This window comes from Aegilops tauschii, chromosome 7 (assembly GCF_002575655.3).
Source record: "Aegilops tauschii subsp. strangulata cultivar AL8/78 chromosome 7, Aet v6.0, whole genome shotgun sequence".
NCBI classification, from domain to species: Eukaryota; Viridiplantae; Streptophyta; class Magnoliopsida; order Poales; family Poaceae; genus Aegilops; species Aegilops tauschii.
The window spans coordinates 30,165,992-30,181,690 of record NC_053041.3 but is presented as its reverse complement, the minus strand read 5'-3'; the positions used below and the strand labels follow the sequence as shown (position 1 = coordinate 30,181,690).

The 15,699-nt window shown below is 43.5% G+C and overlaps 3 protein-coding genes and 1 pseudogene across 5 annotated transcripts in view; 3 read left to right on the top strand and 1 right to left on the bottom strand.

The window, feature by feature from the left end:
* The window catches only part of LOC141026698 (BTB/POZ and MATH domain-containing protein 3-like), a 301,838-nt gene that overhangs the window by 264,436 nt on the left and 21,703 nt on the right, over positions 1–15,699 (top strand). The gene's annotated exons all lie outside the window — the stretch shown is intronic.
* LOC109743387 (uncharacterized) lies at positions 627–4,692 on the top strand. Its single transcript, XM_020302473.3, has 3 exons — positions 627–798; positions 1,445–1,719; positions 3,735–4,692. Exons 2-3 carry the CDS (start codon positions 1,457–1,459, stop codon positions 4,540–4,542), a joined length of 1,071 nt encoding a protein of 356 aa, XP_020158062.1. The 5' UTR covers positions 627–798; positions 1,445–1,456; the 3' UTR covers positions 4,543–4,692.
* On the bottom strand, positions 6,054–10,030 carry LOC109743386 (uncharacterized; annotated as a pseudogene).
* Positions 10,918–15,126, top strand: LOC109743389 (uncharacterized). 3 transcript variants are annotated; one of them, XR_012190050.1, is made up of 5 exons: positions 10,918–11,318; positions 11,826–12,098; positions 13,444–14,561; positions 14,720–14,765; positions 14,954–15,126. XR_012190050.1 is itself a non-coding variant. In XM_073505705.1 (3 exons), the coding sequence occupies exons 2-3, from the start codon at positions 12,049–12,051 to the stop codon at positions 14,324–14,326; spliced, it is 933 nt and encodes a 310-aa protein (XP_073361806.1). In that variant the 5' UTR covers positions 10,918–11,318; positions 11,826–12,048; the 3' UTR covers positions 14,327–14,709. The 3 variants fall into 3 exon arrangements, 1 of the variants encoding a protein (XP_073361806.1); XR_012190049.1 differs by having other exon boundaries at positions 14,720–14,776; XM_073505705.1 differs by lacking the exons at positions 14,720–14,765; positions 14,954–15,126 and having other exon boundaries at positions 13,444–14,709.

Sequence of the window (15,699 nt, the reverse complement as noted above, 5' to 3'; positions counted from 1 at the left end):
ATAATAGAAAGTGGTAGTACATAGTTTTCATGGTAAATTTTTGAACAAAAAAAATGTAATATTCACTTGCCATACTCATGGACATCTTTTGTAGATTTATTTTCCCTAGAACATTTTTTTGTAAATGACCCAAAATATTGCTGTTTTTGTACAAAACAGTTTTTGAAACCTATTTTATATAAATTTTGAACTGTTTAGTCATGAAGATATTCATATATTTGGCATATTAAAGCACTTTATAGTCAATATAAAATACACTGGCCACAATATTCGTTTTGAGATAGACACAATAATTTTATTTTGTCTGGCTCAGAGCGTTTTTTGTAGCAACGCTCAGTTTTTTTTGAAAATTGTTTTTTTAAGAATAGCGACGCTCAGATCGGTTGAGTGTGGCGTTTCTGGCCTGGGCCCAGGATTTTCCCGGTCTGTTTACCGATAAATTTTTTCTATTGGGCCCAAGTTCGGACTTGAGTGCAGCACAGCCCAGGCAAAAAGGGCCCGTTTCTCCCTGTTGCTCGACCTAGCCGCTCGCACCGCCTCTGCCTCTCGATATCTCTCCGTCCGGCGTCCGCCGCCGCCCCGCTGTCCGCCACCCGCCCTCATCGTCCCCCCCCCCCCCCCCCCCACCCCCCGCCGCCTGCGCTGCTCCGCGCGGCGCTTGTTCCTAACCTCGCTGACCGGCGACCAGAGTCACCGTCCCTGCCTCAGCCGCGGGCCCCGGCCGGCGGCCGCCGTTCCCGACTGCTCCGCAGTGCTGCTGCTGTCCTGCTGCCTCTCTTTCCGCTGCGCCAGGATTGGGTAAATTTTTTGTGCCAAAAATTGATGCGTTTTGAGTTCCTCTCTCCACTGTATTTCAACATTGTATAGAAAGGATGAAACTGAATTGAAAAGAATTATGTTTATCACTTATCAGCTTATGTTACTCAAACTGATGCAGTGTTGTGTGAACAATTTTTTATGTCGTAGAACTAGAAGAATTTTGCTGGGAAAAAAAATTATGTTCGCCAGATTGTTTTGGCCTGGGGTTTGCCTCAATCCTGGCTCAGCCCACAGATCTTTGCCGGTCACCTTTTCTGCTTTTTCTTATGTGTCACTCTGTCATGTGCATGCCAGGTGTTCAGCAAAATTCCTATGGGTAGCTGCATATCACTAATTTATAATACTTGGGAGAAATTGATTGTTGAGCCTTTTCAGCTTATATCACCATCCCTGGGCGCGCGCGGTGGCCACCTGTTGTGGCAGTAGTGCTGGCTTGCTAGACTGAACCTGTTGTTTATATTCTCTATTTAGTGTTTTTCATCTTATTTGCACCTTCTGAGTGGATTTATTTTGTTAGGCCGGTTATGGATTCTTAGATGTTGGGAAATGTTAGTACAATATGCAATTTCTTATTGTGGAGTAGATACCTAGATTTGTCTAACTAGTTGACCCTCTGTATAACCAGAAACTTTTCTACATGGGGAAGAAGCCGGGCAATGCTGGCCCTTCCTCGGCATCCAGGCCCATGAACCAGGCCATGTCGCTCCGCGAGGAGACCTCCGGGAAGGCGCAGGCCGACGTGCCATCCCTGCTGAGGGTCCAGCACCTGCAGCGGCTGGCGGCATGGGTGAGTGGGGAGGCAGGAGTTGGCTCGATCGGGGCGCTGCTGGGCCACCGCCTCGCCACGAACGCCGAGGCGTCCGGGATTCCCATTGAAGCCTCCACCTTCCTTTGCCAGAGGTGAGAGTTAAAGCTTACTGTGTATTTTTTAAATGCTCCATTCATGTGTCTAATTGTTTGACCGTATCAATCTGAATATTATCTACCCATTTGAAATTCTACTATAGTTTATTTGTGTGCGACTTATGTACCATTATATTGTTTTCGGACAAATGCATGTTCTATCAAAGTAGCATGTCTGCATCTTGTGATGTGGCGAACTGAGACTTTGAGAAACAAACACACTGTATGAGCTTTTCAACGGGCAATACAGTAAATTTTTTTCTCTCTTAGGCCATTGCTGATAATATTTGATTGGAGAAATGGGGAAGTATTAGGGGCTTATTACCTGAATTTTGTTCTTTCGTTCACATAGGCAAAACTGTAACAGAATAACTGAGTGAATGAGATGTATCTCAGTTTTGTTTTCACTTTTTACATGGAAAGTCTTCTAATGGAAACTTCCGCCAAATGATTAAGAGTTGAGCGACAGTGTACCAGTCCTACCTTAGGTGTCGACTGGGCACATTGAGTGTACTGGTTGGCACAGTCAAGTAACTGGTTGACTAGTCGCTGACTAATCTCGGCAAATTGACCCCCTTGATTCAAGCGACTCTAAATCTTAGTCCCTGCCCGCGCAGCCTCCAGGCCGTCTCACCTCCTGGGTGTTACAAAGCCTAACCTTGTCAGGCCAATGCCGGAGTGACTGGGGGCCACAACAACGGCCGTTGCTGCCCTCCTGAGTGATATTCTCATCTGCCCTCTCCGCTCCTTGCTGAACTCATGATTTGTGCTTTCATCCGTTCCTTCCAATCCTCTGCCGTGCTGACTGATTTGTTCGATTTATGCTTTCCTCTCTTCCTTCCATATCGTAGCAGCAGCATATGATAGGCAGAGGTAGCAGGCAGAGATAGAGCCATAAGTTGCTGCCAGCGGTAGCTGTTAGAAGTATGGTCCCTCCATCCTGAGATCCTAAGAGGAAGCCATCTAAGTGCAAGGACCCCAGTATCAGTATATACACATACAGTTGACATGTTGAAATCGGTCTACAATTGTGTTAACTATGCTGTACCATTATCTTGCTGGATCCATGTTTGCTTGGACCTCCAACTACCTTTCTCAAAGTTTCTCAATGCAGTATATCAGTTCACTTGTTTTCTGCTAAACTCCTGACACTCACTAAGCAACAATATTTGTTGGCTTACATTGATTAAGTGGTACCACTTTATTGCAGTGATTTCTGTTCTGTTTTCAGCACCCATTGTTGCTGAGATGCTGTCTCCTATAGCTTTGAAAAACTTGTTTTATTCAATGAGAGCAATCTGTCAGGTACAGATAATGTTTAGATGGGTGGTTGTAAGGCCAAAAAAATGATTGAACATGCAAATTTTAAGTGAAACATCTTTTGTTTAAAACAATGAACTACACAAAAGCGAGAGAAAGGATGGGAAGGTTATTGGTCTCCAATTTGCAGGACCAACATTTTGCATGTTAGATTGGTTCTTTACCGGAATGCACCTTAGCTAATGGCTCTGGATCCTTGTATTGTCAATGTGAGCTTACCAGCATACAAGAACTGGAAATAGAAAACTGTGCTGATAATGTTGTATGAGTATTCCGTCTTAAGAGTAAATTACTGCAAAGCTTGTCTGTCTTGCTTAACCTTTGATCTCACTATGTATGTATGTATCAATTTATTTTTAATACGCCTTACAGTATGTAGTAATGCTAGAATATTTGGAATTATGTGTTTAGCTCAGATCTCCACATTCAGACTCTTCTCATTTAGCAAGTTTGCAGAAAGGTCCTTCAGAATATATTAACTAACAACACTAACACCAGCACATCTCCAATCTGCAGTATGTTTATAAGCGGCCAGGTTGAAGGGTCAGCGGTATTCTTGTACATTTATAGATTATATATGTGGTCAATGCAGTTTGTTATTTATGCTGCATTTTATTTTCTATTTTTGTACCTTTGTCCATATCAATAAGCCTTAAATGGACCTCTGAAGAAAGATTATTCGAATATTGCAGGTGTGAATCAATCTTACAGCCAGGTTTCAACTGTACAATCCGCATAAAGAACAACAAAAAGAAATCAAAGCGGCGCAAGAAGTCAAATCCTGGCCAAAACAGTGTTGTCTATGCATGTCATTTCTGTGGAGACCAAAACCTGATACGGGGCAGTGGAAAGGGTATCGTGAAGGGCCTGTTAGCATCAAGAAAGCCTGTTAGCACAATGTTGAAAGGAGAAAATATGAACGTGCCAACAGTAACTACTAAAACTGGTAAACAAGGTAATGGGCCAAAATCTAATCTTCCTGAAGATTATAAAATGGAGAAAGGGGCAGTTTTCTCAATGGTGGATTGTGGTCAGTTAGCGGCTGCACACGAAGACATCCTGCAGAAAATCGAAGTAGAAAGCCCACATGATAAATGTGTGAGTGGAATTGAGCCTGCAGCTTCTAAAAATACTACAACATGTGAACCCGATGTCACTTCTCAAGCAGAATTTCTAGCTGGGTCAAACTTTGTTACTCCTCGGAAGAGCAAACTGGCGGAAGTGACTGCGCCTATAGGTTCAGCAGAACCATCGAAGACTAGAAGTACACTGAACAATAAAGCGAAGAATTGTGGTTCAGTTGCTGGCAAGACCCCTGGAAGTTATAGCAAGTCAGCATCGAATAAAAAGTCTGCACCAGGTGATTCTACTCAGCCAGCTGGCAGTTCGAGGAAGCGGGCAAGAAAAGGGTGGACTACACTGAAGCAGATTGCTGAGAAGGACGAACTTGAGAGAAAAGAGAAGATGGATAACTTTGTAATCCCGTTCTTCATGCAGTAAAATATCTTTTACAGTTGGCACCTGTTGTAAACGTTCGGCTGGAAGAACTGTCACATTTTTAGTGGTATATTTTAGTTTTGTACTTCTGCACCAATCATGTCGTCAGTAGTATGATAGAAATATAAAGTTACCAAGAAATTCAAAATTTAACCTAAGGCAGATAGCTATCAGTCAAAGGAGAATGAAAGCAATGTAGGCGTGCTTGGCTCGAGCTGCCAATCTGTGAAAGGTAAAGTCAAGTACTCTGCTTTGTTCTTGGCGGAAGGATTAATAATCCAGAGATCCATTCATGCAGTTCTTTTCCATGTTATAATCAGATCCAGGTTGCTAGTTGTGCTCCAGATGCCATACAATTCTTTTTGTTTTTGGGATCAACATTGGCTAACAATTCCTGACATGTGAATTGGCTATGTTCTTCATCATGACCTACGCCGTCAGAAAGTAAATTGAAATTGCATGTGTACTAGTGCACCAGTGTAGTAGTAACATCTGTGAACTATTTGATGAATCTATAACCTGATTCAAGACAAGGGCACTTCCATAATTACAGTTTTGCTCTTATTTCTGTACCGCATCAGCATGATTTCTTCAGAGTTTGTTCTTGCTATGTAAACAGTTTTGTTGCTAATTAAGTATTCCTTTGTTTGTATCAGACACCATCAGAGTGATCATGCTATGGACTGGAGTTATACATGCAGTCCACCAGTCTGGATTTGGTAACATCTTGAGACTGATTTGTATGGCACTTCTTTAGTTGACCTGGTATAGCATCCACCTTTAGTTCTTGGGCATCTCATGCCTGAATCCTGTAGATTTGGCATGAAACCAGTGTTCCAAACATACTGGCATAACGGCGTCAGACTGATGATTTGCAGTTACATTGTCACTTTAAATCACATTTCTTTCCGCGCTTGAACATATAGTAGTAGCTGACTATCATTTGTTTTCCTGTCATCAAAACATCAAACGATTCAGAATACTGAAAGTACTATAAAATAGCACAACGGAGATGGCATCGGCCAATTGAAAATGTCATGTTTTGCTTCTGCAAACCAATCAGTACAACACTCATCTAGGTAAACAAAATGATTGGTTGGTGGATGATCTGAAATGAACTAGACGGTCAGCAACAATTATTTATATACTTCTCAGTTTTTTGGAACAAACATACTTTTTTTCTGGAACTCGCTCCTACGAGATGGCGCTTGCTCATGAGCTTAGCGAGCCGTGCATGCGTCCGGTGGCATTCCGGACGTAGAGCTATGTATAGCTACGTGCATGCATGTTATTAACTTAGGATTTGTGTTGAGATTAGGATTCGTGCTGAGATTTAGTATCCTTGAAAATCCAATGTTCCATTTTTTTAGTGTTATAATTCACTGAATATAGATTAGTTCGGAGGCAAGCGCCACCTGATGGCTGATGACCAATGTCATAGCTGAATGAACTAAATTGAACATGCACTGATAGGTCACTGGAATCGTCGGTGGTGTTCGTCAGCACCAGCGGTTAAGACAGCAGTTGTAAGCAATGACTGTCGGGCGACAGCCCTATGTCGTTACTATTGACGGGGCGGAAGAACACCCCCAAGAGTGTGGAGTAGTCGCTTTTGGTTGACAAACTTTTTTTCTACTTCACTTTTAATTTTCTAGTGAGCTTTTTCCCTTTCTTTGTCCATCCGATTATTTTTCTGTTCTTTCGTGGTTTTCTTTTTCCTGCACATATTTTGATTTTCCAGGACTTCATTTTTACTGACCTTCTCGCTGCTACAACACCTCGCAGTTATTGGAGTAGGCTCCAGGTTGCATTCATGTGAAACAGAGGCAGGGTAACTCAGATAATTGACAAAACGTGAGGAAGCTGCACATTATATTCAGGGTACCTCTCATTTTCTCTGATCAGTTTTACAATTAAAAATAGGAAAACATTCGTTTCACAATGGATGCTATTCTCAGTACCTATGCAGGGCAGATGCATCCATACACAGATAGGCGAGAGTGATGAATCATTCGGATGCATGACTCTGTTCAAGTGCTGATTTAGCATATTCCTTTTTTATTTTCTCCAGCATCACAACCACATCGCTCATCGTCATCCTGTCGTCAGGTGCGAAGCTGGTGCAGCGCAAACCCAGCTCGAATACTGGCGCTAGAAACCCTTCAAAGCTGCAGCCAGAAGCGCCTTGGAGTAGATGGACATCTATAACATGGACGAGTTCCGCAGGAAACGCTTCAAAAACCCATTGCCTAAGGCTTAGATCTCCATTGAAAAAGGCATCGGTTGGTCTCTTTCTAGTGAAGACTTCAAGGAGCATGACCCCGTAGCTGAACACATCAGCCTTCCGTGATGCTTTTCCAAGGGACCCGTACTCTGCTCAAGGAATTCATGAAAGGAAATTTAAGGCGTGATTGGTTGACCAAAAGGGCTTAACAACAATAGACCGAGCAAGCTTAATTACAAGGTCTAGCCAAGTACCTGGTGCCATGTAGCCAATTGTTCCAGGCATGCTGGCAGAGATCATAGAGGTGTCATCCCGGAGTAGCAACCTTGCGATGCCAGTCTGCCACATGCGCCGTCATGTCATCATCGAACAACACGTTGCTAGGCTTCAAGTCACAGTGCAAGACCACCTCATGGTGTTCATGGTGCAGGTACTGCATTGCCAGTGCCACTTCAAGCATGATGCCTAGCCGCTCAAGGAACCCCAAGTATGTCGAGCCTTGAGGGGAGTGTAGGAGCATCTCCAAACTACCATTAGGCATGTACGGCAACACAAGTGCTCTGAAGTCCAAGTTGGAACAGGTGTTGAGTATCCTTATGAGGTTGCGGTGTCGTGCCATACGCAATACACCACACTCAGTATTGAAGCTTCTGATAGCCTGCTCCAGCTGCATGTCTAGGACTTTTATTGCAACCATCAAACCGTTGCTCAATTGTCCCTTGAAAACTTTTCCAAAGCTTCCAGACCCCAACATCTTATCATCACTGAAGTTATCAGTAATACGAACTAACTCATGGTAGGAGACTAACTGATGGCTTATTACAGAATCAGTCGGATCGGCCGAGGCATTAACAACATCTCCCTGTTTAAGCTTTCTTCCTATCAATAGGTATGCGAAGGTAGCAATACCGCAAAAAGCTACAATGGCAGCAGGGAGCAGAAATTCCAGCAAATGCCTACTGCTTGAGTGGGATTGGGCAAGGCATGACAAAAATCCCAAGCGTGGAACACCACATAGTCCAGCATTCCCAATCAAAGATTGCAATGTGAGGGTTGAGAAAACACCTCCCTCTGGTATTTGTCCTTCTAGCCTATTGAACGAGAGGTTTAATGTAGTCAAGTAGGTAAAATTGGCAAGGAACTTGGGAATTTTGCCGGAAAGATTGTTGGAGGAGAGGTCTAATGTTGCTAAGCTGGTTAACCTTTGAAGCTGGTCTGGGATTGAGCCATCGAACGAGTTGTGTGACATATTTAGGTAGGTTAGCATCCTAAGTAGAGAAAATGATTGTGGGATGGTTCCTGTCAAGAAGTTGGAAGAAATGTCCATTTGATCGATTTGTATTAGACCATCAGCATTGGTCGGTAATGCACCAGCAAGGAAATTTTGGAAAAGAAATAGCTGGATAAGTTTATCAAGCTGGAATAAGCTTGTTGGTATCTTTGAACTTACTTGGTTATTGGACAAGTCAATGTATTCCAACATGCTAAGATTGCCGATGCTGGTTGGTATAGAGCCAATGAATTTGTTTCCTTGGAGAAACAACTTTTGTAGACCCACGAGCATGCCAATTTGTGTTGGTATTGGGCCCAAGATACTGTTTCCGGAGAGGTTAAGAAGCACCAGATTTCTCATTGTAGTAATGGACTCTGGGATTGCCTCGGTGAGTAGGTTGTTTGAAATATCTAACCATTCAAGGTTGGATAAGTTTGAGAAAGTAGCTGGAAGTCCACCGGTTAACTTGTTGCGACCCGCACGAAAAGTGATCAACTGTGTAGAGAGGTTTCCCACGTGGTTAGGGATGGGCCCGGTGAATGAATTTCCCTCTATGAAAAGGAGTTGGAGATCCCTACAACGGGAAAGATCTGATAGGAAGCCCAGATTCCCCTCTAAATTGTTATCCGTTAGAATAAGCATGTTCAAAGTTGCAATGTTGCCAAGTGTTGATGGTATGGATCCAGACAGTGGATTTATTTGCAAATCGAGGTAAGTTAGTTGAGATAAATTGCCGAGGGTAGGTGGAATTGCACCTGATAGATGACTAGTGGCAAGGTGCAATTCGGATAGCTGGCCAAGTTGTCCAAGTTGAGCCGGAATGGATCCTTCCAACTTGCAGAATGACAAGTCTAGGGCATACAGTGAAGTTAGGTTGCTGAGAGCAACTGGGATTGGACCAAAAAGCTCATTCCCACCCAATAAAAGGTAACGGAGATTGGTCAACTTGCCCAACCATGTTGGCACAAGACCCTCAAATGAATTGCTTGAAAGGGCAATAATTTGAAGGTACTGGCAAGACATGAGCCCCAGTGGGATCTGACCTGTGAAACCGTTGTTTTGAAGGATGATTTTTTCTAGCGATGGTAGATTAAAACTTGAGTTGGTTGGGAAAGAGCCAGTTAAGTTGTAGTTGTCACCGAGCCATAAAGAATGCAGTTTGGACATATTGAAGATGGCTGGGGGCACCGGACCTGCGAGATGATTTACTTGCAGGTCCAGTAACTCTAGCATTTCTAAGGACGCGATGCAAGGCGGTATTGCTCCGGACAAGCTGTTGTTGCCAATGTCTAGAACAGTCAACATTGCTGTGCTGTTGAACAGATTGACCGGTATGGTGCCGGCGAGGGAATTATGTTGCAGATATAGGGAGTTGAGATGGTGTAGGTTCTGTAGCTCGAGCGGGATCGGACCAGAGATACTGTTAAAGCCTAGGCTAAGAACCTGAAGCCTGGTGAGGTTTCCTATAGTGGGTGGGATGCTACCCGAGAGGCCATTGAACCTGAAGTTTAGATATTTTAGGCGATGCAATCTCCCTATAGAATCAGGGATTGAACCGGTGAGGTTTGTGCTGGTGAGGTTAAGGACCGAGAGGAAAGAGAGGTTACCAAGCTGAGGAGCGGGCGATCCATGGAGGGGTATGTAGGTGAGGCGCAGAGCTGTGACGCGCCGCCTCCTTGAGCTGCACGAGACGCCGACCCAGTGGCAGAAAGACGTGCCGGTGGTCCAGTTGCTGGCAAGGATGCCGCCTCCTTGAGCTGCACGAGACGCCGACCCAGTGGCAGAAAGACGTGCCGGTGGTCCAGTTGCTGGCAAGGATGCCGAGAGGATCGGAAAGCTGGCCTTTGAAAGCCAACAGCGCGGCAAGGTCCGTGTCGCTGCCGTTGCCGTTGGCCGGAGTCGGAGAAGAAGTGCCTAGAGCAGCTATAGAGAAGGCTGATAGAATAAGAAGTAGGACGCTGGAAATGGATGCGGTGGCCATTGAGCTGCTCCTGCCTGACGTTCGTGCGTCTAGCTTTGCTGGTGATATATAGTGCGGTTCGTATGGGGTTTCCGCATAGTTTCGGACGTATTGGCTGCTAACCAAACACTCAAAAGTTCTTTTTGGAATGCCTAATCGCTACTAGTCAAACTTTAGTCCATCTGCCGGCAATCACAAAGGACTCTAGCAATGATTAATTCCACTAAGCACGGCTGATAGAATAATGCAATATGACATAATTTTGACATATTATGCATGCAAAACGGATCTATATGCATGCAAATCAATATCATGGCGTCGAGGAACGCACTTTCTTTGTAAGTTTAATACGTCTTTTTTCCCTTCTTTCTTCGGAAGAGGTTATATGTTGGCAAGAGCCTCACTCTCTCACCTTGTTCCCGCTGGATGCACACACATGCGCATGCAAGCTGCTCCAGCAAATGGACAGAAGCAAAAACAGAGGAGGAGCAGAGCAGCACACACATGTTTGTTTTACAGGCAACGAATGGCTTCCGGCTCTGCTCTTTTGATGTCCTGTTAGGGTGTGTTTGGTTCGAGAACCAAGTGTAATGTAATGGAATGATTCCGTTCCATAGGAATCGGTCGGTTCGTTCTTCAGTTTTTTGAACTACAAAATGGAATGGAATGGAATTTATTTGTTGTGTTTATGTGTTTTGTTGGACAGATGGAACTTGCAATAGTCAGTCCATTCAAAATGGAATGGCGGTTGCTTCTTCCGATTTACAGATTGTTCATTTGTTCAATAAGATTTTTCTTATATTTGATCTTTAAGGCAATTCAAAATCAATATAAAATACATTGGCCACAAGATTTTATTTTGTCTGACTCAGATTGGTTGAGTGTGGCGTTTGTGTGCCTCGGGTTCCAGGGCCTTTTTTTAGTGTTTTCAGTGTGGCGTTTGAGTTTTAAAGCAATTTAAAATCAGTAAAAAAATACATTGGCCACAATATATAAAAAACGTCCTGGTTTTGGCGGAGCTGGACCCCGGGCCCAGGCACAAAGGCCCAGTCAGCGTCTCGACCACTGCTCAGAAGCACGCCGCGCCGCCCCCTGCCTGGCGCCGGCCCTGCTCCGGCCTCTGCCCATCTCCGACCCGGAACGCCGCCGCCGGTCGCCGCCGATATTCCTCCTCGACGCACGGGCCGCCTCGAATCTCCACACGTGCAGGTGGCCGCCTCGATCCTGCCCCGGACGCGTAGGTGTACGCCGCCCATTCTCGACCTCCGTTCCCGACGCCAAGGCCGCCGGCCGACCTCTTCCTCTCCCCGTGAGCTGCACCTGTATGTAATCTTTGCCTATCACCGTTTCTGCCTTTTATCTCTGTTATCTGCATGTCAGGTGTTCGGCAAAATGCCTATGAGCAATACCGTTACTAGGGAGCAATTGATCGACAGTACTAGGCAACCACCTGCTGTGTTGCACGCATGATGGGAAGATGCGCTGCCTTAGTTCTGAAGTTGCTTGATTACATCTTTGATTTATTGCTGACCACCACATGCTGTATGATTAGAGTATCTCACGAAAAATAAATGGTAGACACATGTGCCTGGCATTACATTGCTGTGCCACTAATATTATATTCTCTATTTATTGTTTTTCATCTTATTTGCATCTTCTGGGTGGATTTGTTGGGACATATTAGTGCAATACGCAATGTCTCGTGTTGAAATATGCAATGTCTCATTCTTCTTAGATTAAATGTGGGTACATATTAGTGCAATATGCAATGTCTCGTGCTGAAATAGATGCCCAGATTTGTGTAACTAATCGACCTTCTGTGTAACCAGAAAATTTTCAACATGGGGAAGAAGCCGGGCAACGCCGGCCCTTCCTCGGCATCCAGGCCCATGAATCAGGCCGTGTCGCTCCGTGAGGAGACCTCCGGGAAGACGCAGGCCGACACACCCTCCCTTATGAGGGTCCAGCACCTGCAGCGGCTGGGGGCGTGGGCAAGCGGGGAGGCGGGAGTTGGCTCGATCGGGGCGCTGTTGGGGCGCCACCTCGCCACGAATGCCGAGGCGGCCGGGATCTATAGGCGCCTCCACCTTTCTTTGCCAGAGGTGAGAATTACAGCTTACTGTCTAGTCTTAAAATGCTCCATTCATGTGTTTAATTGTTTGACTGTATCGATCTGACTATTATATTCGCACCTTAATTTCTATTATAATAATTTCTTTGTGTTCAACTTTGTGCCATTACATTGTTTTTGGATGAATGCTTGTTCTAGCAAAGTAGCATGTCTGCATATTGTAATGAGGCAAGCTGAGAGTTCAAGAAACAAACACAATATAATTATGGTCCCTCCATCCTGAGATCCTAAGAAGCCATCTAAGCCCCAGTATCAGTATATACACATACAGTTGGCATGTTCGGTCTACACCCGAAGTATTGTGTTAACTATGCCGTACAATTAGCTTGTTGGATCCATGTTTGCTTGGACCTGCAATTACCTTATCAAAGTTTCTCAATGTAATACCCCCTCCATCCCAAATTAAGTGACTCAACTTTGTACTAACTTTAGTACAAAGTTGAGTCACTTATTTTGGGACGGAGGGAGTATATCAGTTCAAGCACTTGTTGGATTTCTGCTAAACTTCTGATACTCACAAAACAACAGTTTTTGTCTACTTACATTGATTTAAGGGGTACCACTTTATTCCAGTGATTTCTCCTATTCCTATAGCTTTGAAAAACATGTTTTATTCATTGAGAGCAATCTGTGACATATAGATAATCTTTAGATGGGTGTTCGTAGACTCGTAGGAAAAAAAAATGATCGAACAACAAATTTAAGTGAAGCATCTTGTGTTTGAAACAATGAACTACACAAAAACGAGAGAAAAGATGGGAGGGTTTTTGGTCGTCCATTTTTACAGGACCAGCATTTTGCATGTTACATTGGTTCTCTACCGGAATGCACCTTAGCTTTTTTTTTTTTTTTTTTTTTTTTTTTTTTTTTTGCGAATGGAATGCACCGGAATGCACCTTAGCTGATTGTTCTGGATCTTTGTATTGCCAGAATGTGAGCTTACTAGCATAGAAGAACTGGAAATTAAAACAACTGCACTGATACTGCACTGATAATGTTGTATGAGTATTCCGGCTTAGAGCAAATTACCATGAAGTTTGTCTGTCTTGTTAACTTTTGATCTCAGATCTGTCATGGTGCTATGTTTATATGTATGTATATATCATTTTATTTTTAATACGCCTTAGTCTGTAGTAATACTGATAAAAACTTTCTTCTGTGTCTGAGGAATATTTGCAATTATGTGCTTAGCTCATAGCAGCACATTCAGAGTCCTTTCATTTAACTAACAACACTAGCACCAACTCTGTAAGAAACATCTCCAATCTGCAGTATGTTTATCAGACCTCTGAAGAAAGATTATTTAAGTATTGCAGGTGTGAATCAATCTTACAGCCAGGCTTCAACTGCACAATCCGCATAAAGAACAAAAAAAAGAAAGCAAAGCGGCGCAAGAAGTCAAATCCTGGCCAAAACAGTGTTGTCTATGCATGCCATTTCTGTGGAGACGGAAACCTGATACGGGGTAGTGGAAAGGGTATCGTGAAGGGCCTATTGTCATCAAGAAAGCCCTTTAGCACCAGCATAATGTTGAAAGGAGTCAACATGCCAACAGTAACTACTAAAAAGGGGATTGAGCATTCTGTAACAGCAGCCTTGCAACTGGAATCATCCAGGTTGAAAACATCCACTATTGAAAATGATAAACAAGGTAATGTGCCAAAATCTAATCTCCCTGGAGAATCTAAAATGGAGAAGAAAGGGGGAGTTTTCTCAATGGTGGATTGTAGTCTGTTAGGAGATGCACATGAAGATATCCCACAGAAAATTGAAGTGGAAAGCACACATGATAAATGTACGAATGGAATTGAGCCTGTGGCTTCCAAAAATATTACAACATGTGAACCAGATGTCACTTCCCAAGCAGAATTTCTGGTTGGGTCAAACTTTGTTACTCCTCGGAAGAACAAACTGGCGGAAGTGACTGCGCATATAGGCTCAGCAGAAACATTGAAAACTAAAAGTACACTGAACAGCAAAGGACAGAGTTGTGGTTCAGTTGCTAGGAAGACCCCTGGAAGTTATAGCAAGTCAGCTTTGAATACCAAATCTGCACCAGGTGATTCTACTCAGGCAGCTGGCAGTTCAAGGAAGCGGGCAAGAAAAGGGTGGACTACGCTGAAGCAGATTGCTGAGAAGGAAGAACTTGAGAGAAAACAGAAGATGGATAACTTTGTAATCCCGTTCTTCGTGCAGTAGAATATCTTTACTGTCAGCACCTGCTGTAAATGTTGGGCCGGAAGAACATTTACAGTGTTTAGTGATACTTTTTAGTTATGCACTTTTGCACCAATCATGTTGTAGAAATATAAAGGTGCGAAGGAGTTCGAAATTAAACACAAGGCAGATATGCTAGCAGTGAAAGGAATGAAAGTTAAGGCTTGAAGATTCACCAGCGTGGGTGCGCGTTGCTCGAGCTGCCAAGCTGTGAAAGGTAAAGTCAAATACTCGGTTCGGTTCTTGGCTGAAGGGTTAACAATCCAGAGTTTGTTCTCTGTATACAGTTTTTGGGCCACAGCGGCACAATTTCTCCAGAGTTTGTTCTCTGTATACATTTCGGTTGCTAATTCAGTATTCCATTATTTGTGTCAGATACCATCGCAGGGACCATGCTATGGACTAGAGTCCACCACTCTCTGTTAGTATTTGGTAACATCTTCATACTCATATTTTTGGCACTTCTTTGGCTGCTCTGGTACTAATAACCTATATAGCATCCATCTTCAGTTCTTGGGGCATCTCCTTCTTGAATCCTGTAGACTGATGATTCACAGTTACAAACTGTTTTCTTATGCCGAGTTTTTTTTATGTGTACTCGGTGTACAGGTGTCTAAGCCGAGGGTGCCACGTGGAGCCTGCCACCATGGGCTGTCACTATCCCATTAATTCAGAGGCAAAGATACAACTTTGTTTGATCCATGATATTGTCGCTATGCCATGATTTGATGAGGATTCTTATTCTTTGATGCTGGAACTGCCACTTATGTTGTCTTGATCTAGCTTTGAGGTGCCGATTGCTGTTGTGTGTTGGCTTGATCTAGCTTATACCAGATAAAAAGATAACCACATAATTTTGATCCAAGTCTTGACTCACTCAAGTCACAGGACAATTACACCGGCAATGTGCTGCATTTACTCGTGCGTGTATGGTGCACAACTCTAGGTTTAGAAAATCGGTTGGGCTAAAAATCAGTCGACTGATTTTTTACGAAGTCTCAGTCGATCGAAGATTTCTTTGCTGTTTAAGACTTTTTTTAGCGTTTCGTGTGAGCAGCCCACGTAGGATCCATGCTTCGGGATGGGCTCTCTTCTGTCTTCGTTTTTTCTGTCAGGCTGGGGTTCGCGTGAGGGGCTGGCCACGGGATGGGGCCTTTTCCGTTGTTAGTTGGCCTTTTCTTTCTTTGTTGGACTGTTAGATTTATTTTTGTTTTGTCCTACATTTTTCATTTACCCTTTTGTATATGTTTGTTTTTCCTTCTTATATTCATTTTTCTACATGTATTTTTGTGCTTTTGTATCATTTATTTTTAGTTATATTTTCTTTACATTTTTTCTTTTTTCTTTTTATTTTT

Bases quoted from the DNA above. Each gene is read 5' to 3' on its own strand.
- LOC109743387 (XM_020302473.3), top strand. From the start codon at position 1,457: ATGGGGAAGAAGCCGGGCAATGCTGGCCCTTCCTCGGCATCCAGGCCC. The intron at 1,720-3,734 runs GTGAGAGTTAAA...CGAATATTGCAG, and splicing joins TCCACCTTCCTTTGCCAGAG to GTGTGAATCAATCTTACAGC.
- LOC109743389 (XM_073505705.1), top strand. From the start codon at position 12,049: ATGCCGAGGCGGCCGGGATCTATAGGCGCCTCCACCTTTCTTTGCCAG. The intron at 12,099-13,443 runs GTGAGAATTACA...TAAGTATTGCAG, and splicing joins TCCACCTTTCTTTGCCAGAG to GTGTGAATCAATCTTACAGC.